We start from the raw sequence: 26816 nt of genomic DNA, 5'->3' as shown, positions 1-26816 counted from the left end.
AATAATTTGGTGGCATTCATACTGAAGGGTTCATATTCTACTAAAACCCTTCACTCTTTTGCAAATGCTTTTTGCTTTTTAGCTACCAGCCATTCAGGATTAACACAGCCTCATTTCAAAATATGAATATATTACAGCACTCATAACAAAAGTATAAATAGAATACTAATTAATGGATTATTTCATCTTCCTTTCTCATATATAGGATGGAGAATACAGAAAGATAAAATTAATATGCCAAAAGACGGGCATTTAAAACTATTAATAAATTCATTCTGAAGATCTTCCATACTTGCTATAAGAAGAAACTAGTATATTTATATTTTTCAATGATGCTTTTATTCCAGCCAATCCTTCCTATTGGGAATGCAACAGATCTGAAAGTAGTAATTAGTTGAAATGTTATAGGACTCAAAGAAATATGATAAGGTTTTGGCCTCAATAACTGGCAATTTAAAGATGAATACTTACAAGTTCATGGATATCAGTTTTAAAGATAGAATGTACTCCAATAATGAAAGGCGTTGGGGAACTCAGAACTTCCAGAAGCTGAGCCGGGAGAATGGGAATATAAGGGTAACTGGAAATAATAAAAGCATACGTGAGCTATATTTGTTTTCCCATAATATGAACATATTTTCTTTCACCTTTATGTGGTATGAATTTCAGAATACCTACATTTAGAAATTATCAATAATATTCTCATGGCTGTTAGTATTAAATTTTTTAAAAGAAAGATAAAAAAATCTTCATGTTTTGAAAGAGATGATCAGATATAACAAGATATAAAGTAAATGGAACCCAGGGCAGCTTCCTTATCCCTTATTCCTCGGAGGCAGTCTCTTTAGGTTTGTCAATCTTGCTTGAAAGCATTTTTCATTACATAAAAATCTGATATCAGGAGGTAACAATGACTACCTGATGGGCCCTCTCCCTTAATATTAATGATGATTTGTCTAAATAAAACAATCAGTCAAATTCCATTTTCTATACTTGATGTTTGAATTCACTCAGAATGGCAAAGTACAAAAATTAAGGCCTAGAATGCTCTTATCTAGGGGTTAGGAAAGACACATAGATAAAAAAAAGAAAAAAAATTTTTAAATAAAATCTGAAACAGTCCAAATTTTTTTTCTAGTTTGTATGAACTTAATTTTCCAAAAATGTTATGATTATCAAATTGATAAAACAGTATATTAGAAAATATTTTATTCAGAACACTATCAGGGCATCATTGTTTAGATGTTTTGTTTTTTACTTTTTACTATGGAAAATTTTAACATTCCCCCACACCCCCAAAAAATAGGGAGGAAAAAAGGAAAATGAAGCCTCATGTATCCAATGCAGATTTGACAATTACCAATGCAAGGTCTCATATATGTTTCTACCCATTTTAAAATTGTTCTCTTCCCTACTGTATTATTTGAAGCATATCCCAAACATCTTATCATTTATACATAAATACTTTAGGAGGTATCTAAAAAAAGGTAAGGGATCTTCTTTAATATAACCATAATACCATTATAACCCCTAAAAATTAATAACTCTTTAATATCAAATAATCAGACAAAACTAACAAGACTTTCATCACTAACTATATTCAAAGAGAATTAAATGTTGCTGACAATATGATTCAAATTATTTTTGCACTAAATTAATCAACACTCAGTAATGAACAACTTGGAAAATTTCCAAATTCTAGGTTAGATTTCCATCAGAATCATGTGTACAGCATAACTTTGTAAAATATGCCCTTGTGGTTCAAAACTATTGTGCTATGACATTTCAACTAATCATCAATAAGTAATGCAGAATTGGGAACAAATTAAAGTACTAAGTTAAAAACCTCACCTATATTTAAGAGGAAACATTAAAGATTCCAGGGCTCTGCAAGCATCACTAAGTCTCTGGAAACTTGCAGAATGGAAGAGAACCTTATTTTCTGTGAGAACTGCACAAAAGAGGCTGAGGACATTTTGAATTCCTGAAAACACAAGAACAAATGCTTACCAAATGCATTTCATTTTATATGTGTTGCCAACAAACAGACAAAGAATGACATGGAATGAAAAAGCCAGTATTTTTGAAATCTCTAAAGAAAACTATTTGGTTAAACTATAAATTCCATATAACCTATGAGTATTTGTTTTCCCAAACTTTCATTTTGTCTTTATTCTTCAAATCAATGTAACACTCATTGAACATATTAGTTGTTTGGAAATACATTATTACCTTCTTTTCAACTTCATCTCCATGGACTGTACTTAAATTCCTGTTTTAGATGCTGGCACTGTTCAAATAACTTTTTTCCCCCTTAAAGTCCATTTGTCTGATGTTAATATAACCATGCCAACTTTGTTGTTGAAATTTTCCTGGTATGTCTTTTTCCATCTTTTCATTTCAACCTTTCTCTACTTCTTGGAAATACAGTTGACATTTTAACAAATCTAGTCTGACAACCTTTGTCTTTTAAGTAGATCATTTAATTGACTTATGGTGATTATTTCTATATATACATACATATAATATCTTATTCAATACTTTTTATTTGTTCTACCTTTTCTCCCCCTTTCTAAATGATTAATAATTATCCCGGACCTTCTTTTATCCCCTCTGCTAGTACAGAATTTATAAGTCCTGTTTCTATTTTTCTAGTAGAAATGCTAGAAAATACAGCATTCATACTTAATAAATTGAAGTTAAATAAATACATCGTTTCTTATCTTCTCCTTTTTACTACTGGGTCTTTTTTTTTTTTTTTTTTTTAAATATTAGTTGAACTTAATGACATGGACCCACCAAATCAAAGTCTTCTAAGGTAAAATACTTCCTATAACTCCCTTTACCATGGCTTGTCCCTTCACGTGAGGCATGCAAATTTCTTCTTGGTCCATTATTAACTGCTATCCTCTTTTATGATTCCTAACTTATCTCATATGATACACCTGAACTTACAATTCAGGTTTTTAATTTTACCTCATTTGGATAATGTAAGAGTTTTATAACTGGTTTCTCTAATCCAGTCCTTATTCAGTTCAGATCTATTCTCCACAGTCTAGCATGATGGACATAAAATACAAATCTGATTATGTCACTTTCATGCTTCAAACACTTCAGTATCTTCCCATTCTTTTGGGTAGTTATTTTCAAATGTATTCTGTTCCAAAGAAGCAATTTATTAAGAGAAGCTTTGCTTCAACCTGTTTTATATATTAATCGCTGTGAGCCTCAGTTGGTAAAATGAGAATAATTTTAAAACCTATCTTAGAGGGTTCCTATAAAGAAGAAATGAGATAATGCATGGAATTCTCAGTATGGTACCATATTAAATAACCAAGATACATTAGCTGGTATTATGATTATTATTGTAATTATTGAAGTTGCTAACATTAATTTGCTTTTAAGTCAGGGTTCTGATGCTAAAAATGTTTGAAGACACCTGACTACTACATTAAGACTGAGCGCCATGCCAAAATATCTTTATGGTTTTACATCCGTATTTCCAACCCAGTTGCTACCTCCCACACTTGTATGATCAATAGTAAACTAACTGAGTTCTTAGAACACTTCTTTCAGTTTGATAACTCTGCTTCTTTTGTTCACCTTCACTGTACCTGATGTCCCCTTCATTAAAATGTGAGTCCCTCAAAGATAACACTGGGCCTTATACGTTGCTGTATCCTCCCCTGCCAAGCACTGACTATATAGTAGGCACTCAAAAATGTTTCAGTGAACTGACAAGCTGTCTGAATGCTGACATGAGTCACTATAAAGAAATATTAAAACTTTCATTAAAAGATGTCAGAGAATATCTTTAAAAATTCAGATAGGGAAAGTGTAAAACACACAGATCATAAATTAAAAGATTAATAAATTCAATTATTTTAAATTGAAAATTCCTGTCAAAAAATAACATAAAAAATGAGGACAAGTCTCAGACTGAGTGAAATTGCATAGAAAGTATATAAATGTAAAAGGATAATCATCTAAAATATGTTGCCCTTGGCTAAGGAAATGAATCCAAAACAATACACCTAAGACCAAAGTGAAAGAGCTTCCTGCCTAATTTTTCTTCTAGGAGTTCTACGGTTTCCAGTTTTACATTTAAGTCTTTAATCCACCTGAGTTTATTTTTCCGTGTTGTATAAGAAAGTGGTCCAGTTTCATTCCTTTGCATGAAGTTGTCCACTTTTCCCAACATTATTTATTGAAAAGACTGTCTTCTCCCCATTGTATATTCTTGCCTCCATTTTTATAGATTAATTGACCAAATAAGGATGGGTTTATTTCTGGACTCTAGTCTATTCCATTGATCTATATGTTTCTGTGCCAGTACCATACTATTTTGATTACTTTGTAGTATAGTTTGAAATCAGAAAGCATGATACCTCCATCTCTGTTCTTTCTCAAGATTGCTTTGGCCACAATATTGTTCTTTAGAAATTTTTTCCTACAGTCAAGATTTGTTCTAGGATCAGATTCTCCATTTAGTTGTTGCGTTTCTTTAGTCTCATTCAATATGAAACATTATTACAACTTTAATTTTTTTTTTTTTTTTTTTTTTTTACTGAGGTAAAATTCACCTACCATAAATTAACCATGTTAAAGAGAACAACTTATTGATTTGCTTATGTTGAACCATCACTGCATCCCAGGAATAAATCTCACTTAACTATGGTGTATGAACCTTTTAACATGTTGATGAATTTTTTTTTTTTAGATTTTACTTATTTAATTATTTGAGAGAGAGAGAGCGTGCACAAGCAAGCACATGCAAGAGCAGGGGGAGGGACAGAGAGGGAGAGGGGGAGGGAGAGGGACAAGCAGACTTGTGCAGAGCCTGAGGCTGGGCTCAATCCCACGACCCTGAGATCATGACCTGAGCTGAAGACCCCAGTAAAAAGGAGAATTACAGGCCAATATGCCTGATGAACATGGCTGCAAAAATTTTCAACAAGATACTAGCAAATCGAATCCAACAGTACATTAAAACAATTCTTCACCACAATCAAGTGGGATTTATTCCTGGGCCGTGAGGGTGGTTTAATATTTACAAATCAATCAATGTGATACACCACATTAATAAAAGAAAGGATAAGAACCATATGATTCAATAAATACAGAAAAAGCATTTGACAAAATACAGCATCCATTTTTGATAAAAACCCTCAACAAAGGAGGGATAGAGGGGACATACCTCAACATCATAAAGGACATATACCAAAGACCCACAGCTAATATCATCCTCAATGGTGAAAAACTGAGAGCTCTTCCTCTACAGTCAGGAACAAGACAGGGATGTCCACTCTCACCATGTTATTTAACATAGTACTAGAAGTCCTAGCCACATTAATTGACAACAAAAAGAAATAAAAGGCATTCAAATTGGGAGGGAAAAAGTCAAACTTTCACTATTTGCAGATCACATGATACTCTAAGTAGAAAACGTGAAAAACTCCACCAAAAAAATTGCTAGGACTGATACACGAATTCAGCAAAGTCACAGAATATAAAATCAATGTAGAGAAATCTGTTGCATTTCTATACACCAATAATGAAGCAGCAGAAAGAGAAATTAAGGAATCAATCCCATTTACAGTTACACCAAAAACAATAAAATACCTAGGAATAAACTTAACCAAAGAGGTAAAAGATCTGTACTCTGAAAACTACAGAACACTGATGAAATAAATTGAAGAGGACACAAAGAAATGGAAAGACATTTCCATTGGAAGAACAAATGCTGTTAAAAATGCCTATGCTACCGAAAGCAATCTACACATTTAATGCAACCCCTATCAAAATATCAACATTTTTCGCAGAGCTAGAATAAACAATCCTAAAATGTGTATGGAACCACAGATGACCCTAAATAGCCAAATCAAGCTTGAAGAAGAAAAGCAAAGCTGGAGACATCACAATCAAGCTATATTAAAAAGCAAAAATGAACTTCATCAAGATAAAAAGTTTCTGCACAGGTGAGGAAACAATCAACAAAACTAAAAGGCAACCTACAGAATAGGAGAAGATATTTGCAAATGACATATCTGATAAAGGGTTAGTATCCAAAATCTACAAAGAACTTATCAAATTCAACACCCAGAAAATGGATAACCCAGTCCGAAATGGGCAGAAGACATGAACAGACATTTTTCAAAAAAAGATATCCAGATGGCTAACAGACACATGAAAAGATGCTCAACATCAGTCATCATCAGGGAAATACAAATCAAACCTACAATGAGATATTATCTCACACCAGTCAGAACTGCTAAAATTAACACAGGAAATAACAGGTGTTGGTGAGGATACAGAGAAAGGGGAAACATCTTGCAATGTTGGTGGGAATGCAGACTGGTGCAGTCACTCTGGAAAAGAGTATGGAGGTTCCTCAAAAAGTTAAAAATAGAACTACCCTATGATCCAGCAATTGCACTACTAGGTATTTACACAAAGGATACAAAATTACTGATTTGAAGGGATACATGCACTCTGATGTTTATAGCAGCATTATCAGTAATAGCCAAATTATGGAAAGAGCCCAACTATCCATCGACTGATGAATGGATAAAGAAGGGGTAGTGTGTATACACACACACACACACACACACACACACACACACATACACAATGGAATATTACTCAACCATCAAAAAGAATGAAATCTTGCCATTTGTAATGACATAGATAAAGCTAGAGAGTATTATGTTAAGCAAAACAAGTCAGTCAGAGAAAGACAAATACTATATGATTTCACTATATGTGGAATTTAAGAACAAAACAAATGAACAAAGGGGGAAAAAAAGAGAGAGAGGGAGGCAAACCAAAAAAACACTCTTAACTACAGAGAACAAACTAATGGTTACCAAGGGGTAGATGGGTGAAATTGGTGGTAGGGATTAAGGAGTGCATTGCTGTGATGAGCACCAGGTGTCCTATGGAAGTGCTGAGTCACTATATTGTACACCTGAAATTAGTATTACACTGTATGTTCACTGACTGGAATTTAAATAAAAACTTAAAAAAAAAGGACGAAGATTCTGAGTATTAGGGTAATGTTAGATCATTTTTACTGGGAGTCTTTGTTCCTGGGTCACTTCTGTAGATAGACATAAGAAATATATGCATGTACACACACACCGACACACACACACATATATCCAAATATATGAACACATATACATGCATCTTAACAGACACATATAGAAGTATTCATACACATATATATGAGAAATCCTGGGTTCACACCATTACTTTCCCAATTTTTTGTTTTGTTTTGTTTTAGAGAGAAAAAGAGTGCGTGCAAGTGGGGTGGGGAGGTGGTTGAGGTGAGGAGCAGATGGAGAGAGATTGAGAGAGAGAGAATTTTAAGCAGGCTCCATGCTCAGCACAGAGCCTGATGCAGGGCTTGATCTCACAACCCTGAGATCATGACCTGAGCTGAAATCAAGAATCAGCCACTTAACTGACTGAGCCACCCAGGTGCATCTTTACACCATTACTTTTTATTCCTATAGGGTCTCTCCCCAATGACTCTAATACATATGTGTGCGTCCCTTCTTCCAGTGAGAACCCTGGATACTAGTAATATACACATATTCATTCATCTGCTAAATCTTATACTACATATAAAATAGTTATAAAATTTCTTTGGCCATTCTAACTTAACACCACACCATCTAAAAAGGAGCTCACAATTTGTTTGAAATTCTCTCCTCAAACCTGCTCAAAACTGAGGTTAGTCAAATACTGTGTACATAAGTTATTTTGAGTAGTTTTTCCTCTTCAGTGTGGTTAGGTTTTTCATCTAAAAGACAGTGGAGGGGCGCCTGGATGGCTCAGTCGTTAAGCGTCTGCCTTGGGCTCAGGTCATGATCCCAGGGTCTTGGGATCGAGCCCTGCATTGGGCTCCCTGCTCAGCGGGATGCCTGCTTCTCCCTCTCCCACTCCCCCTGCTTGTGTTCCCTCTCTCACTGTGTCTCTCTCTGTTAAATAAATAAATAAAATCTTTAAAAAAAATAAATAAAAGACAGTGGAGTTTGCTTCTGTATGCTTCAGTTTTAGTATTTTTTTGTTTCTTCCCATCATGACTCATCTAGTATATTTTCTGAGTATGTAAGACCTACACATACTTCCAAAAGTTAAATCTATATAAAAAGGTCCACTCAGAGAAGTGCTACTTCTTCGCTGAATTAATAGTATTGTGCCCTGGTTCAACCAGGTTGAATCAATTTTATGGTTGTTATAATGTACTATAATTATATAAAATATTATTGTTGGGGGGATGTGAATGATGTATACTTGAGGATTTTCTGCACCAATTCAGCTACTTCTTCTGAGTCAAAGTATTTAAAAACAAACATTTATGTAAAAAAACCTCTGTGGTTGTATTAGTTTCCAATGGTTGCTATAACAAATTACCACAAATTTGATGGCTTAAAACAACACAAATATATTATCTTTTATGTTCTATTTTTTAAAATGTATAATAAGTCATTGTTATTAAGTGGTTGTCACTTTGACATGGAGGAAGTCCATATTACATGCTATCCTTTTCTAGTAACAAGACATTCCTTCCTAGCTTTGTCTAATTTATGGCACCTTAACTATTCAGAGTTTATCTGGTGAAGGGAAACATTCCCATTTTATCCAGGAGACACTTCTGAAATCTTACTTAAGCTACATTGTAAGTTTTACTGCAAAGATGTTTCATATTTTAGCCAAATATTTTCACAGTAAGAATTACAGACCTGAACCTCTGAAACAAATAATAAATTATATATTAATTTAAAAAAGGAATTCAGAATTATTTTACACATTAAAATGGTTGTTATAATATGGCATATGTTTCCTACTTAGCAGTAGATGTTTATTGTATAGCAAATAGAATTTCATGACATTTTATGAAGTTCTCATTGTCAAAACCTTTAATAAAAGTGAAAAGTTTTTGATATGCTCTTTTTTTTGATACTATTGCATCTACCTATCTCTGTCTACATTTCGTGATCAAATGAATGCTTTGTAAAAATATTAGTATCTGTGTTGTAATTACAACAGGGGGTGAGGATGGGGCAGGGGGAGGTTGTTTCTTAAAATAATCACTTTAGGTTAAGCCAGTGCTTAAGAGGGAGGATGTCAAGTACTTAGTCATCCTTATTATGATATTAGGCAATATAGCTTTTCTGGAAGCTTAGACCTGAATTTGTTATGAATAAAAATAGTAATAGATACTTTATATTTATGGGAAGAATTTCAACCAGCTCCTGATCACTTTCTAATAAAAACTCTTCAAAACATGTTAACCACTAAAAAATGTACAATACTTATTAGCTCAGTTTTTCTTGGTTTATGGAAACATATATGTAAATGTAAAAATAAGTAATTTAGAATTATGATTAAAGTATTTGCTTAAAAAACCACAAATGTATTATCTTAAAGCTCAGCAGGACAGAAGTCCTATTTTGGGGTTTTCCAGCTTCTAGCAACTGCCCACATTCCTCGGCTCATGGCCTCCTTCCATCTTCAAAGCTGACAAAAGCCATTTGAGTGTTTCTCATTTATGTGATGTCAGAATGCATCATTCTGACACTGACTCTTCTGTCTGCCTCTCTCATTTTTTAAAGGCCCCTGTGATTTACACTGGGCCCGCCAAAGGAACAGACCCTTGAGTTAGATTTTGAAGAATAAGAAGTTAGTGAGGGAGACAAGAGCAGAAAGTCTTTCAAAGCTGACAGAAAACCATGTGCAAAGAAACAGAGGACTAAGGAGGAAAAGGCACTGAGAAACCTGTAAGTAGTTCTATCATGGGAATGTTCAAGAAGAATTTGAATACCATGAAAAGGAATCTAGGCTTTCTTTCCTGAAGACTCCAGGGAAGAACTTTTTCCTCTCCACTCCTATCTGAACCCTGTGCAATCCCCCACAAAAAAATAATCCATTCTGATAATCCATCAGAAGATAAAATTCATAGTCAGCATCATTTAGTATTAGATAAATTGTGAAGAAGGCAGGCATATAGTTTTAAGGGACTCTATCCACTTACATCAGTCAAAACAATCAGTTTATGATACCAAGGGGGAAATATTATACTATACTTACTAAAACAGGATTTAAGTTAGGATTTATATTTGAAATGAGTTAGGGACAATATTCTAGTGCTCAAAGGGGAAGTTTTCCATTATCCAGAAAATAATATAGTATATACATACAAATAATTTACCCATGTCTAACTGAAGATTACTTAAATTTTGTATTCTTAAATATCACATGCTTTCTTGAGTTTCAGATAATTAACAATCTCAAATATTTTAAGAAATTAATGTTTTTATTCCTAAATAGCAATGTTTCTTGCTGTGTTTATAGCTATGCAGTTATTGAGAAATTCAATTGCTTTGAACTACAAGTCATAATCAGTTTTCTACATAATCTTGAATTGTTTCCTAGTCTTTGGTAGTCAATGTCCATCTAAAGCTGCACAATAACGGTAGAGAAGACAAACAAACATTCCAGTGATAATTACTACTGATTTCACTACAATGGTTCACACACATCCTGTTGATTATTCAAATAGTAAAACACTCTGAAAAATTACTTCCGATCTTAACTTTTCTTTAGGGGTTAAAGTTCTAGAATTCATAACATCACACATTAACAAATGTATTTACTTCCTGTTTTGAAAAAACAACACCAAAAACTTTTCTCCAGAATTGTCTCCTTCGCTTGAATAATAATGATATGTTGCACAGATACAACACTATGTCTCAGTGTTCAAATGGGCAAACTGAGGAACTGAAGGCCATGGTTTCAAGACAGGATATATGTTAGGAAAGCTTAAACAATTTATTATAGTTCTTTTACATAAATCCACAACAGAGAAAATGATATAATAATGGTCATGACTTAACACAAGTCAAGGAAAAGGAGATTTCTCATTTATTTGATCAGTATCTGTCAAGTAACTACCATGTTTCAGGCACTGGGAATACAGAAATAAAGAAAAACAAGATCTCTACCTTCACAAATTAACTAAAGCTTTATATAGGTTTATATAGTTTAGTTTTATAACTATCACTGAGAGGCAATGTTTAATACGTTACAAATTCAGTGTATCATTTCCAAATATATTAGAAATGGAAATCTAAGTAAAAAATAGTTTAAAAGGTAACTGAATTGGGCAACCATGTATATTTTACCGGTTTTGAACATGGGCTTATTCCCTTGAGTGTGACATGAATTAAACATACTTTATGGACCTATAAATAGGAAGTCAATTAACAAATACATATGACCACAAATAATTCAAATTTAATTGTGTTTATCCCAAGTAATCCATAAATGGCCCAACTCAACCAAAACCGTGTAAAAAGGTACAATGCATTTCTTTTCTTGTTTAACCCTACAATTGATTCTGAGTCTGGGGTAATTAAATCAGATTACTCCAATCCCAAATGGCCCAGATTCCTAGTCTGTACCAGTTCCGACTGACCAGGTTTTAAAATCTCTTTAACATCTACATTTAAGCAGGAAGCAAAAGAGGTCTTGGGAATAGAATAGCAAACAAAGGGGAAGGATAATATTGAGTAACTGAAGAGTTAAAGCAAGGATCAAACAAGAGGGAATTACCTTGGCAGAAATAACTCTTAATTAAAACTTCTTCCTTTCTTCTCCTCTTTCCTTTTTTCCTCCACTGTTAAGCCTTTACCAAGCTGCTGAGATATGTAAGAAATTGCTAAACTCTAAGGATAGATATAAAGAAATGGGAGGCAGGCTCATAAGAGCTCACAGTTCACTGAAGATGGCAGGTTGGTAAGTAAATAATTAAACACAACAGAATAGGGACACGTACAAACTGCTACAGAGCACAGAAAAAGAAGGTAATTTATCCTGCCATCATCTGTAAGTTGCATACTTCAATAATGGAGTACCCATATTTGGTAAGAATATTAATCCCTAAGTGCTAAAAGCAAAATGAAATTTTGGACAAGAGAATTTTGTGAGAAAGGACAACTCTTCTTTTTTTTTTTTTTTTAAGACTTTATTTATCCATTTTGAGAGGAGAGAGAGAGAGAGGAGAGCCCCAGCAGTGGGGAAGGGAAGAAGGAGAGGGAGAAGCAGACCCCCCCGCTGAGCAGGGAGCCTGAAGCCAGCTAGATTCCAGGACCCTGAGATCATGACCTAAGCCAAAGGCAGACACTTAACCCCGACTAAGCCACCCACTTTTTTTTTTATTATGAAGGACAACTCTTAATGGCTATCTTGCCTCAAAGCATTTGCATTCATTAAAAGATAACTCAATACAAAGATAGAGATAACTATTTAATAATAGCATTTAAGCACCAGGAAAGGAAAACGGAGAAAATAGTTTTGAACCAGGATTCTTCTGAACTGTCCTCAAATTATATCATATAGCAACCACATGCTTTATTAATGCGTAATTCCAGCAAGGGTAGTACACTAGTCAATAAGCACTCAACTGGTCACTGTCAGTCAGTCTTTGGTATTTTAAAAATGGCTAGCTTTACAAAACTAGCATAAATATTTAACCTTTAATTGTCAAAAGAAAAGCAATGAATTTCCTGATCACAGTCTATTTCCTACAACTTAAGTCTCATCAAACCTCTTACTATTTTATGAAGACCTTTTTTATGCTCTATACCATTGCTTATGTTCTTCCTTCTGTCTGTAATGCCCTTTGTCCTCTTTTCTAGCTAGTAAGGTATCTCTTGGTATCTCTCTTGGCTCTTGGTATCTATTTATTTTTTAAATTCTTGTAAAACTTATTGTCACTTCAGGAATAATTATATAGTGTTATAGACAGAAGCTTTCCCAGGGAAAGACAAAAGAGAATACCAAAATTTTTCCATTAAAATATTCAAAAGTAAAAGTAACTTTCTGAATTGAAAATTACAGCTACATTCAACATTTTAAGTATGTTTATGTAAAAGGTAAAAATAATGTTTATAAGATAAACTGAAGAAAAATTCTGGCTATTTTAATAATTTTTAAAGCATCTATATTTAGTATTAGAGACAATCAACACAGAAATATTGATCTAATAATAGTTAATGAAAAACTGGCTAAAGTTAATTTAAGTAAGCAAAAAGAAAGTATGCATGTAAAAAAAAGTTCATACCAAGACTGAATCATGAGGAAATATAAATTTTGAGCAGACCAATAATGAGTAAGGAGATTGAAACAGTAATCAAAACTTCCCAACAAAGAAAACTTGAGGGCTAGATGGTTTCACTGGTAAATTCTATCAAACATTTAAAGAAGAATTAATACTAATGCTTCTCATATTTTCAAAAAAATTGAAGAGGAGGGAACACTCCCAAACTAATTTTACAAGGCCAGCATTACCCTGATAACAAAGCCAGATAAGGACACTATAAGAAAAGAAAACTACAGGCTAATATCCCTGATGAATAGATGCAAAAATTCTCAATAAAATACCTGCAAACTGAATTCAGCATCACATTAAGAGGATCAAACACAATCATCAAGCAGGATTTATATCTGGGATGTAAGGACAGTTCAACATACACAAATCAGTCAACATGATATACCACATTAATAGAATGAAAGATTTAAAAATCACATGGTCATCTCAATAGAAGCAGAAAAAGCATTTGACAAAATTCAACACCCTTTCATGATAAAAATTCTCAACAAATTGGGCATAGAAGGAATGTACCTCAACATAATAAATGCTATACATGGCAAGTCCACAGCTAACATCTTACTCAATTGTAAAAGGTTGAAAGCTTTCCTGGTAAGATAAGAAATAAGACAAGGGTGTCCACTCTTACCATTCAATTCAACATAGTACTAGAAATCCTAGTCAGAGCAATTAGGGAATAAGAAAAAATAAAAAGCATCCACATAAGAAAGAAACAAGTAAAACTGTCTCTGTAGATGATATGATCTTATACAGAGAAAATCCTAAAGACTCTACCAAAGAACTATTACAGCTAATAAACTAATTCAGTAAGTTGCAGGGTACAAAGTCAACATACAAAAATAAGTTGCATTTCTATACCCTACCAAAAAACTATCTGAAAAGGAAATAAAACAATCCCATTTATAACAGCATCAAAAATAATTAAAAACTCAGGGACAAATGTCTAACAGACACATGAAAAAATGCTCAACATCACTTGGCATCAGGGAAATACAAATCAAAACCACAATGTGATACTACCTCACACCAGTCAGAATGGCTAAAATTAGCAAATCAGGAAACAACAGATGTTGGCAAGGATGTGGAAAAAGGGCAGCCCTCTTACACTGCTGGTGGGAATGTGAACTGGTGCAGCTACTCTGAAAAACAGTGTGGATATTCCTCAAAAAAAGTTAAAAATAAAACAACCCTAAGACCCAGCAATTGCACTACCAGATATTTACCGAAAGGATACAAAAATAGTGATTCAAAGGGCATATGCACCCCAATGTTTATAGCATCAATGTCCACAATAGCCAAAATATGGAAAATAGCCCAGATGTCCATTGACACATGAATGAATAAAGAAGATGTGGTATGTGTATACACACACACACGGGAATATTACTCAGCCATCAAAAAGAATGAATTTTTGCCATTTGCAATGACGTGGAGAGAACTACGGTATCATGCTAAGTGAAGTAAGTCAGTCAGAGAAAGACAAATACCATAGGATTTCACTCATGTGGAATTTAAGAAACAAAACAGATGAACATAGGGGAAGGGAAGGAAAAATAAAATAAGATGAAAACAGAGAGGGAGGCAAATCATAAGAGACTCTTAATCACAGGAAACAAACTGAAGGTCGCTGGAGAGGAGGTGGGTGGGGGCATGGGGTAACTGGCTGATGGGCATTAAGGAGGGCACTTGATGTAATGAGCATTAGGTGTTACATGCAACTGCTGAATCACTAAGTTCTACTCCTGAAACTAATAATAACTATATGTTAACTAAATTGAATTTAAATAAAAAATTTTTTAAAAACTTAGGGATAAGGAGATGAAAGATCTGTATGTTAAAACCCATGAGACTTTGATGAAAGAAACTAAAGAAGACACAAATAAGTGGAATGATATCCTGTGTTTATGAATCAGAAGAATTAATATTGTTAAAATGTTCACACTACCCAAAACCATCTATGGATTCAATACAAACTCTATCAAAATTCTAATGACATTTTTCACAGAAACAGAAAAAAAAATCCTAAAATTTATATGGAACCATAAAAGACCCCAAATAGCCAAAGCAATTGTGAGAAACAACAAAGCTGGAAGCATCACAATTCTTGATTTAAAACTGTATTACAAAGCTAAAGTAATAAAAATAGTATGGCACTGTCATAAAAACAAACACACAAATCAATGGAAGAGAAATGAGATCATAGAAATAAACTCACACATATAAGGTCAATGAGTATTTGAGTCAGGAATATTCAATGGGGAAAAGATAATCTCTTCAATAAATGGTGCTGCGAAAACTTGATACTCACATGCAAAAGAATGAAACTGGTCCCCTATCTCACATCACTCACAAAAAATAACTCAAAATGGATTAAATACATAAACATAAGAACCCAAGCTATAAAACTACTAGAGGAAAACATAGAGGAAAGGCTCCTTTACATTGGTTTTGGCAATGATTTTTTCAATGGGATACCAAAAGAAAAAATAAACAAGTGGGACAACATTAAACTAAAAAGTTTCTCCACAGGTAAAGGAATAAATCAGCAAAATGAAAAGGCAACCTACAGAATAGGAGAAAATATATGCAAACCATCTACCTAATAAGGGAATAATATCTAAAATATATAAGGAACACATACAACTTGATAGCAAAACAAACAAAAACCACCTATCTGATTAAAAACCGGGCAAAGGACTTGAATGGATATTTTCCCAAAGAAATATGAATTCCATGAAAAGATGCTTAGCATCACTAATCATCAGGGAAATGCAAATCAAAACCACAGTGAGTTATCATCTTACATTTGTTAGAATGATTACTAAAAAGATAAGAGGTAACAAGTGTTGGCAAGGCGGTGGAGAAAAGGTATCCTGTGAGTAGGATGCAGCCATTATGGAAAACAGTATGGAGGTACCTGAGGAAATCAGAAATAGAACTGAAATAAGTCAATCAGAGAAAGACAAGTATCATATGATCTCACTGATATGAAGAATTTGAGAAACAAGACAGAGGATCATAGGGGAAGGGAGGGAAAAATGAAACAAGACAAAACCAGAGAGGGAGATAAACCGTAAGAGACTCTTAATCTCAGGAAACAAACTGAGGGTTGCTGGAGTGGAGGCAAGTGGGTGGGTGGGGTGGTTGGGTGATGGACACTGGGGAGGGTATGTGCTATGGTGAGCGCTGTGAATTGTGTAAGACTGACGAATCACAGACCTGTACCCCTGAAACAAATAATACATTATATGTATATATAAAAAAAAAAGAACTACCATATGATCCAGCAATCCCACTTCTGATTATATATCCTAAAGAAATGAAATCCCTATCTCAAAGAGATATCTACATTCCCATGTTCATTATAGCATTATTCATAACAGCCAAGACATGGAAATAATCTATGTGTCCATCAATAGATAAATGAATAAAGAAAATACGTGTAATACAATGGAATGTTATTTAGCCATAAAAAGGAAGGAAATCCTTTTTTGTGACAACACGGATAGACCTTATAGGCATTATGTTAAGTGAAACAAGTCAGACAGAGAAAGATAAATACTCTATGTTTTCACTTATATGTGGAATTAAAAAAAAACAAAAAAAGCTGAATTCAGACAGAAATAGAGAGTAGAATGGTGGTTACCAGAGACTCAGGGGTGTGAGAAATGGGAGATGCTGGTCAAAGGGTACAAATTCTAGGTATAAGATGAATAAATTCTGGGGCTCTAATGTACAGCACGGTGATTATAATTAACAATACTGTATTATATACTTAAAAGTTGTTAAGAGATCTTAAAGATTATCAGCATACACATAAAAATGATAATTATGTGAGGGGACAAAGGTGTTAACTAACCTTACTGTAGTAAACATTTCACAATATATACTTGCATCAAGTCATCACATGTAAACCTTAAACTTACATAACCTATATGTCAATAATACCTCAATAAAGCTGGGAAAAAAAGTATAAGTACAGATGATACAAGACTACTGTTGTTTAACTATCAAAACAGTGATAATAGCTGAAGGTCCAAAATCATTTTAGTCTGTGACTTTAAAAATGTGAAATAAGGGGCGCCTGGGTGGCTCAGTCGGTTTAGCGTCTGCCTTCAGCTCAAGTCATGATCCCAGGGTCCTGGGATCGAGCCCCGCATCACGCACCCCGCTCAGCGGGGAGCCTGTTTCTCGCTCTCCTGCTTCCCCTGCTTGTCTCTCGCTCTGTCAGGTAAAATAAATAAAATCTTTAAAATAAAAAAGTCTAATAAATAATATACTGTAAAAACCTGGGGAATAAGTATTCTAAAACTGGTGTATTTGCTGTTAAAATCCAAATTATAGCTAAACAGATATGGCAAAACATATCATGAGAATTTCACAAAATTGTTTGGGTTAAGGAGGGACATCTGAGTTAAACAGCTATGGATTAGATGAAAAAATGAGATGGGCTATAAAAACCAGTCCTGTGAATACAATCTTACTAACATTAAAAAAAAACAAAAACAAAAACAAAAACCCTGCAGTTTTCCACACTTAAGACACAAATCTTCAGGTAAACAAAAACAGTTCACATAGGCTACTAGGAACAAAGAAACAAATAAGATGGCAAGTAAGAGATGAAGGGTGATTGACAGGAAATTATGGGGCGATGGTAGAAGTCCACATAATTATTTCAGGCAAACACAGAGACATCTCAAACTATGAAAAACAAATTCATTATCCTAACAATCCTTGGAGAGAAGAACCAAGGAAATGCTATCATTAGATTTAGACCTTCCACAGGAAAATGGTCAAGGCTACAAAAGAATCTTAGTCTTATCTGCTTCCTCTCTGTGCTTTATAAAATCCACCACCACCATCTCACCCCCAACCCAGGTAGTGAACTCTGATAATGGTCTAATATTGGCCTTCAACAACAGTCCAACCAAAATGACCGGTGATAAGAACATGCCTTTAGTCAGAATTATCAGTACCACATGTTCTGGAAACTACAACTCTGCACATGGCGCTGTTTTAGAGGCATCCTTCTTTCTCCTTCCCTTTCTTATCTTTTCCTTATTTTTTCCCTGAAAAATTAAAATTTGAATATGTAAGCAAAAGATAATTCAGCTCAAACATACTAGAGAGTAAAATAATGAAATCTGATCTTCAAATGACTAATAATCATACATCCTGGCACACTTCATCCATACCTAGAACATCTAATGAAATAATGATTGCCATTTTCTTCATGGCTAATATATTCACTCATTTATTCAAAAAATATTAATGTCTTCTGAGTCCAAGGTACTATGCCAAATATAGAGGACACACAGAATAATAAGAAAGTTCTTAAAGCTCACAGTCTTATTAACTCCTTATTAATAAATAGGGGAAAAGCACGGAGGAGAATTTCCATACCATCCCTGAAGACATCTGGGAATCAACACATCAGCCCTGTACTGCCTACTTCTAGACTTCCTATTATCTGAGGATAAAATGTCTAATTTGTCCAAGCACTGTACTTTTTAAAAAAATAAAAGGTATATATATAAAAAGTTAAAATAGTTTTATAAGTTTAAGATTTTATTTATTTATTTGAGAGAGAGAGAAAGAAAGAGCACAACTGGGGAGGAGAAGCAGAGGGAGAGGGAAAATGAGTGCAGAGCCCAAGGCAGGGCTCAATCCCAAGACCCCTGAGATCATGACCTGAGCCGAAATCAAGAGTCAGGCGCTTAACTGACTGAGCCACCCAGGCGCCCCTAGTTTTATAAGTTGTTTAAAAAATATTTTTATTGAAAGATTAAACACAAAAATAGAAAACCATACAAATAAAATGGATGGCTTAAGGAATTATCTTACCAACACTACTTAAGTCAACAAAGAGAACTTTGCCAGCAACCCTAAAGGCCCCTTCCATGTGCCCCCAATCAGAACTACCTCTCTACTGCCATAAGTAACCCTTATCTTGACTTTATTCTATTAACCATTTTCCTGATTTTTTCTATAGTTTTACCACCCAAATGTGCATTCCTAGACACTATAGTTCAATCTCTCTATTAAAAGGGAGATTTTTAAAAAAGATTTTATTTACTTATTTGAGAGTGAGAGAGATCATAGAGGGAGAGGAAGAGGAAGAGGCAGACTCGCTGCTGAGCAGAGAGCCTGACACAGCACTTGAACCCAGGAACCTGAGATCACAACCTGAGCCGAAGGCAGACATCCAACTGACTGAGCCACCCAGGAGCCTCCAAAATGGGATGTTTTAAATCTCTTTTAATCTAGAGGTTACTCCTCCATTCCTTTCCTTTCCTTATAATTTATTTGTTAAAGAACCTGGGACATTTGACCAATAGACTTTTTGCAAACACAGATTTTTTCTTTAAGTTTTTAATTTTAATTCCAATATAGTTAACATACAGTGTTATATTAGTTTCAGGTGTACAATGCAGTGATTCAACAATTCTATACATTACTCAATGCCCATCATGATAAGTGTACTCTTAATCCCCTTACCTATTTCCCCCATCCTCCCACCCACCTCCCCTCTAGTAAACATCAGTTTGTTCTCTATAGTTAAGAGTATGTTCCTTGGTTTCTCTTTCTTTTTTTCTTTGCTTGTTTCTTAAATTCCACATATAAGTGAAATCATATGGTATTTGTCTTTCTCTGACTTATTTTGCTTAACATTACACTCTCTAGCTTCATCCATGTTGTTGCAAATGCAAGGTTTCATTCTTTTTTATGGCTGAATATTTCATTGTATATATATATATATACACCACATTTTCTAAGAACCTAGATTTTGACAATTGCAATCTTGTGTAGTACACTATGTTCTCCTATCTTCTGTATTTTCTGCAATCGGATTTAATCCCTCCGGCAAAACTACAGGTAGTGTTTGGCAAGGCTAGGTATATTTGTTTGTTTTCCTTCCTATGATAATACTTGTTGATGCTCAGATCTTCATTTACTAAAGACTGTAAAATGATGTTCTAGTACAATAATTTTTTTCATTTATTGATAGAACACTTTTAAAAAGAGACAATTCCCCTAATCTACTATTACGTTACCCTGTACTGCAATTCATATAGACAAAACAGAATAAATGCTGCATTCTTTTCCTTTATTGATAAGTTTTCAAGATAACAAATCATTTCCCTGTCATATTCTAAGGTAATAATTTTTCATTTAATATTATTATGAATTCATAGATTTAAAAATATTTGCTGGGGGCGGCTGGGCGGCTCAGTCAGTTAGGTGTCAACTCTTGGTTTTGGCTCAGGTCAAGATCTTGGGGTCATGAGATTGAGCCCCGTGTTGGGCTCTGCGCTCAGCATGGAGTCTGCTTCAGATTCTCTTCCTCTCCCCTTCCCAACATGCTCTTTCTCTCTCTCTCTCTCAAATACATAATCTTTAAAAAAATTTTTAATTAAAAAATTTTAACAAGATAAAAATATTTGCTGGGTTTCAACCAACTGCAATTTTCACCATTTATGAAGCTCAAATTATACCATCCTGGATCCATCGCAAGTCTCTTCAAGGTGGCTCCTGAATTCCTTTGACAAGGCCCTAATAATTTTTTCTCTATTGAGCTATAATTCATAGACCATAAAACTCACCCTTATATAGTGTATACAGTTCAGCGGTGGTTAGCACAGCCACAGGTTGTAAAATCATCACCAGTCTCTAACTCTTAAAAAAATTTCATGTCTGAAGAGAAACCCCATTCTCATTATCAGTCACTTCATTGTCCCCTCCCCACCAGCTCCTGGCAACCACTAATCTCCTTCCTGTCTCGATGGATTTGCCTTTTGTAGACATTTCATATAAATGGAATCATAAAATATACGGCCTTTTGAGTCTTGCTTCTTTCACTTTTATATAATGTTTTCAAGATTTGTCCATTTGTAGCATGTATCAACAATCCATTCCTTTTTATGGCTGAATATTATTCCATTATGTGGATATACCACCATTTGTTTATCCATTTATGAATTGATGGACATTTGGGTTGTTTCCATTTTTTGGCTATTATGAATAATGCTGCTTTGAACATTCATGTACAAGTTTTTATATGAATATATGTTTTCAATTCACTTGTAGAATTTGATATATTTTTACATATATATATATATATATATATATATATATACATATACATACTGTAAACCATCACCACAATCAAGATAATGAACACAAACATCCCAAATTTTCCTCATATCTCTTTGTAACCCCTCTCTTCCCACCCCCAGGGCAACCAGTGACCTGTTTCTATTACTACAGATGAGACTGCATTTTCTTGAACTTTATAGAAACCAAATCATATAGTATGCATTCTTTTTTGTATGGCTTTTTAAATTCAGCATGATTATTTTCAGATTAACCTATGCTGTATCAATAATTCATTACTTTGTATTGTTTAGTAGCATTCCACTGTATGGATATATCAGAGAACATTTATCCATTACCATCACCATTATCCACTGCCATTGATGGACACTGATCTTGTTCCCAGTTTTTTACTATTATAAAAATGTGGATATGAACATTCATGTACAAGTATTTTATGGACAATGTTAAAGCATTTTCTTTAGGTAAATGGAGTGAAAGGCATAGGAGTGGAATGGCTGGATTATTTGGTTTATTTAACTTTTTTAGAAAGTTAAAACTGTGCTCCAATTCACATTCTCATCAGCAGTGAATTAAATATACAATTCCTCTACAACTCTGCCAATATTCAGGCAGCTCTCTGAAAAGCTGGAATGCTGTTTTTCCTCTCGATATGCCCCAAGTTGTGCACCTTCTCCCAACTGCGACAAGCAGTGATGGTACAGCAAGTTACCCTTCACTCTTCTTTGTTCTCAGTGGTATCCAAACCATGCTGATCCTGTCAGTGCTCCGAATGAGGTGAGACAGTCTCAACCTCAGGCAGGCCTCCACAAAGCTAGAAAAATGCATGCATACTCCATTCTTCTCCTTCCCCCTCCCCCAAGGAGAAGCTGCAAGCTGGGGGGTCCTCTCCCAGCACTGAGCTCTGCTGGCTTAGGGGAGAGGTTGACAGGGTAAAGTGAAATTGCTCTTCTTACCCATTTTAATGTGTCTGTTCTCAGCTTTGTGATCATCTGGGGTATTGCAAATTCATAGCTAGATTCTGGAATTCTCATTTGGGTATTTTGGTCAGTATATCATCATTAAAGCAATGTTTCTGTGGAAGAAAAAGGACTAGGACTTCTTATGCTGCCATCTTGCTGATGTCACTCCCCAAATTCTCATTCTTGACTGTTTGTCTCCTTCACTATTTTAAGCACAATTATTATTTTTTTTAAGATTTTATTTATTTATTTGACAGAGAGAGACAGCAAGAGCAGGAACACAAGCAGGGGGAGTGGGCGGGGGAGAAGCAGGCTTCCTGCTGAGCAGGGAGCCCGATGCGGGGCTCGATCCCAGGACCCTGGGATCATGACCTGAGCCGAAGGCAGACGCTTAACGAGCCACCCAGGCGCCCAAGCACAATTATTTTAATATGTGAATTTGATAACTATTTTCTGGTGCCCCTATGGGTTTTTATATAGTCTATGGTTTCTTCTATATTTCTTTCATATAGGATTAGTCCTCATACTTCTGCTTATTTTTGATTGAGTGCTGGGCATATATATATGAAATTCTGTAGACATACTGAAGACCTAGAATACAAAATTCCAGAGAGGAATTTACTTTTACTTGTACTATATGGCTAGAGACAGTAGCACCAAGGATCACGATAATCCATTTCAGGGAACTGAAATGATTTCAAGTTCCACTTCAGTTCCTCAAGGGACCTTGTGTGGTTTACTTGTGATTTACTCATTCCTAGGTTGTGGTCCCTTGCAGTCCCAACTCAAAGCAGGAGAGCTTTATAAAGAAATCTCCCTTGGTAAAACCTGAACTCAGTTTTCCCGTTCCCTATGGGATAGCAATACTGCTGTGATCAGCTTTTCAGTCACTTCTTCCAAAATCAACAGATGCTCTGGGAAAAACTGGTCCCAAATGTCTGGCTCACTTCTCTAAGTTTCCTTTAGTATCTTTACTGCCTCTGATGCTTTCAAATAGATGATGTTTATATTTACATAGTTTTTCAAGTAGTCATTGTTAAGAGGGTTAGTCTAAATTATATAGACCACTGTTACTTGAAGAAAGGTCCAGGTTTTATATATTTATACTTTATCTACAGTAGTTTTTCTCAGTGGGCGTGCTACTGGTGTTTCTGAGGTAAAAACTCTCTGGTACACATAACATCATGCACGACAGATGTTTAATAGCCCTAGTCCTGGGCACTAAATGCCAGTAACATCCCTTCCCTCCCCCTTGTCAAATCATTATAAAAACTCAAAAAAATAACAGGCTTATAAAGCACTCATTAAGATAAAAGGTAGATTACTTTGTGTCATTATTTTTCTGTTCCTCTTAATGGTAAATCTTTGTTTTGATTGACCCTTATATGGGGTATATAGCCTCTTCTAAAAGTAAAAAACTCACGTGAATAGTGCTTGGCTAAAATCAACTAAGTCAATGGTTAGTAGGGACCATGGACAGGCTGCAGATAACCCATGAACTCCCTAAAATTATTTCTAAAAGTTTATGGAAAGTATTTAATCAACAAGATAGTCTTCAGAGAACCACCACCAGGGAGAGTTTATCTGTTTCACATATTAAGAAAAAAATAGCTTTAATTAAATTAGGACTTAGTTGAAATGACTCAGTGAGTAGTAGAATATTTCGGAGGGGAAAGAAGAAAGGATAGGTAATTTTTTAGTGTTTGAACTCCTGATATAATGGGGGGAAAACTACTACTTTGGGATTGGTATCACCATCAATCTTTATTAGGATACTATAAAACTCTGTATATTTACATTAATTTCTTCTGAGGCTTTCTAAATTTGGCAATTGAAGTCACAGCAGAAGAATAAGGATGGGGCCATTAATGAAAAAGGAGTGACAAATTAGAGTGCTGAGCTAGAAGCAAAATTCAACATGAGACAGAAGGGAAACAAAAGGGTAGAAGTTTTGTGTAAGGAACTAGTAATTCCATGGAGAATATGAGCCCTAGGGAAGAGAAGGTTTCAAGGTAACTTAAAAAAGACAAAGACAGATGGAGAACACTGACAAAGATTGAATCAAAGAGAATGGGACACTCATATGCAGGCACATGTAAAGGACAAGTAAGAGGTAAAGTAAATGGGAATCTCTGGCAGCCCTGATCAGAAACATCTTCACTCTAAAGTTATATACTATTCCTTAAACGAAGGACAAGCTGTCCGATGGACAGAACGCACTTTCCGGTGTCCCCCTGCAATTCTTCAGCCTTTCCATTGCTAGAAAATTGGAGATAAAGTTCTGATCCAGATCCTGGATTAGAAGGACAGGACTTTTTGTTCCATTTGACAAGGTTTCTACAAAACTAATTCATCTTAGGAAAAGTAAAATATACTATCTATTCATCTTTTAAAGCATAAAGAAAATCTGCCTATTTTCTATATGTCTAATTGACTCCAGAGCAAAAGAGGTCAGAGTTAAAAATTTTTTAAAAAGAATAAGTACCATTTAAGATTAGGACCCACATAATTATGTATTTTATATATCAGATATTTAATCATTAGTTTTTTTTTTCTTGATTCACGTCAGGTGATGTGAGCTTAAAATAAATCCACAAGAGGACACTGACAATGGGAGAAAAAACATACCCAACTGCTGAAACAGGAGAGCCACACTAGTGCCTGTGACAGGAAGACTATCATGCAAAGGAGTCTGGATCAGCTGTCTATCTCCTGCACCCAAAGAAAACAGCTTCTGCAGAATAGAGGAAAAACACACACAGAAACATAAATGATTTCTTTTCAGACATTTTCTTAAGACAAAAAAAAATCCCTTTAAGTTCAATTTTTTAAAATTTCTTTGAAGTTCAAATTTAGAGTTGGTGATAACCCTGTAAGATCCAATTAGCAGATGCCAAGAGTAACAATGTAACCGAAAACATTCAACTTACACTGTGCCCAAATGAACACGGTATAAGAAAATTCAGTAATTAGAAAGTTGAAATTCAATAAATGATGAGATACAAAAATCACTGATAATCATACTTACCTAAAAAATAATAAAATGTTAAAGTCAACATTTTTATGCCAATTATATGTCAATAAAACTTGGAGAAACAAAAACTATATAATATGAACCACATATGTAATATTTGTAAGAAGTTCTTATTTTTTTCATTTTTTTTTTCTTTCACTTATTTGTCAGAGAGAGAGAGAGAGAGAGCACATGTAGGGGTCGCGGCAGGCAGAGGGAGAAGCAGGCTCCCGCCTGAGCAAGACACCTGATGCGGGACTTGATCTCAGGACCCTGGGATTATGACCTGAGCCGAAGGCAGATGCTTAACTGACTGAGCCACCCAGGAGTCCCAATAAAAAGTTTTTTTAATTAAAAAATAAATCAACAAAATAAAGTCAGCATAAATCCCATCATGATAAAGGTCAATGAAACAATTCCACTGCTTTCAGGTTTAGGACCATTTGTGACCAAACTCACATTTTATATTCTGCCCTTGGGAGTAGAGGGAGAAGATTGAGGAGGCAGGAGGAAAAAAAAGGGATTAAAAACTAAAGAATAACAGAAGATACCAGGTAAGACAAAAGATAGTTAAAAGGCAAAGGGCAAAGAAAACGGATGTCAGTTTCACTGGAAGTACCATCTCTGTCAGACTGAGGAGGATAAACAATGCAATTTTTAGAAGGCTGTCCTCTTCTATAGTATTACACAAGAATAAGCAAAATAAATGATCAACTAATCAGTTTTAGGGCTTAAGGAGAAGAGTCTTTTTTATTTTTTATTTTTTATTTTTAAGTATGGTCCCCTAGAAACATTGAGACACAGAAGTTGAGGTTCTTATTTTTCTACTTCAAAGACGAAAATGAAAATCTTTAGACAAACAGGATGAAAAACCCATGACCACTTTGAGAAAGTTTTATTTCAGTAAAAGAATTTAACGTCCTCCTTTAAGGCTAAATATATGACAATATCCTTGGGAAATTTAAGGGATAGATTATACTTTTTGGAAAAAATCTGTGATTCTGGATGTTCATCAACATTATTATTGCTAAAGGCAGCAGACTGAAATAAGAAAAATAAGCACCCTTCTTTCAAAGCTTACATGCAAGCTATTCTATTAAAGATTACAAAGACAGAAAATGGTTTTAGGGTCGTGTATAATTGCTGTTATCCAGGGAAATTAATAAATAAATAAACCTATTCAGAAGTAGTCATAAGTGTTACAAAGAATTATTTTGAGAGTTTTTCTTAATGTTATCTCCTAATTTTTATCACTCAAAAATTTTTTGATATAAGTTAATAAAATGAGCCATAACTACATAGAGGAATAAGAAAGGCAGAAAGAATGCATTTAAATGTTCAGCTTAAAAAAGTGTATTTCCAAGAAAATGTAAACTAGAGTTCAAGTTACACAAAATATGACTTCTAATTATGCTATGTGAAAGGTGAACCCTGAGTTAAAATTAACCTCATGACCTAAGAAAAGAATGGAATCTTGGGTCTCTAGAAGGCAGACCATAGGGACAATGCTTAACTAAGAAAGATCCTCTTTAAAATGAAAATATTT

At 34.5% G+C, this 26816-nt stretch overlaps 1 protein-coding gene across 3 annotated transcripts in view; it reads right to left on the bottom strand.

Moving 5' to 3' along the window:
- Positions 1–26816, bottom strand: part of SBF2 (SET binding factor 2) — a 450441-nt gene that overhangs the window by 198520 nt on the left and 225105 nt on the right. For all 3 annotated transcript variants that reach the window (XM_032427050.1, XM_032427051.1, XM_032427052.1), the window contains exons 6-8: positions 24886–24991; positions 1852–1984; positions 472–580 (exon numbers count right to left, since the gene is read on the bottom strand). In XM_032427050.1, coding sequence (XP_032282941.1) covers positions 472–580; positions 1852–1984; positions 24886–24991 — 348 coding nt within the window. The remainder of the gene's footprint in view (positions 1–471; positions 581–1851; positions 1985–24885; positions 24992–26816) is intronic.

Source organism: Phoca vitulina, unplaced genomic scaffold, assembly GCF_004348235.1.
Source record: "Phoca vitulina isolate PV1807 unplaced genomic scaffold, GSC_HSeal_1.0 scaffold36, whole genome shotgun sequence".
Lineage (NCBI taxonomy): Eukaryota > Metazoa > Chordata > Mammalia > Carnivora > Phocidae > Phoca > Phoca vitulina.
Note: the sequence above shows the minus strand (reverse complement) of the source record. Positions and strands in the feature narration are given on the sequence as shown.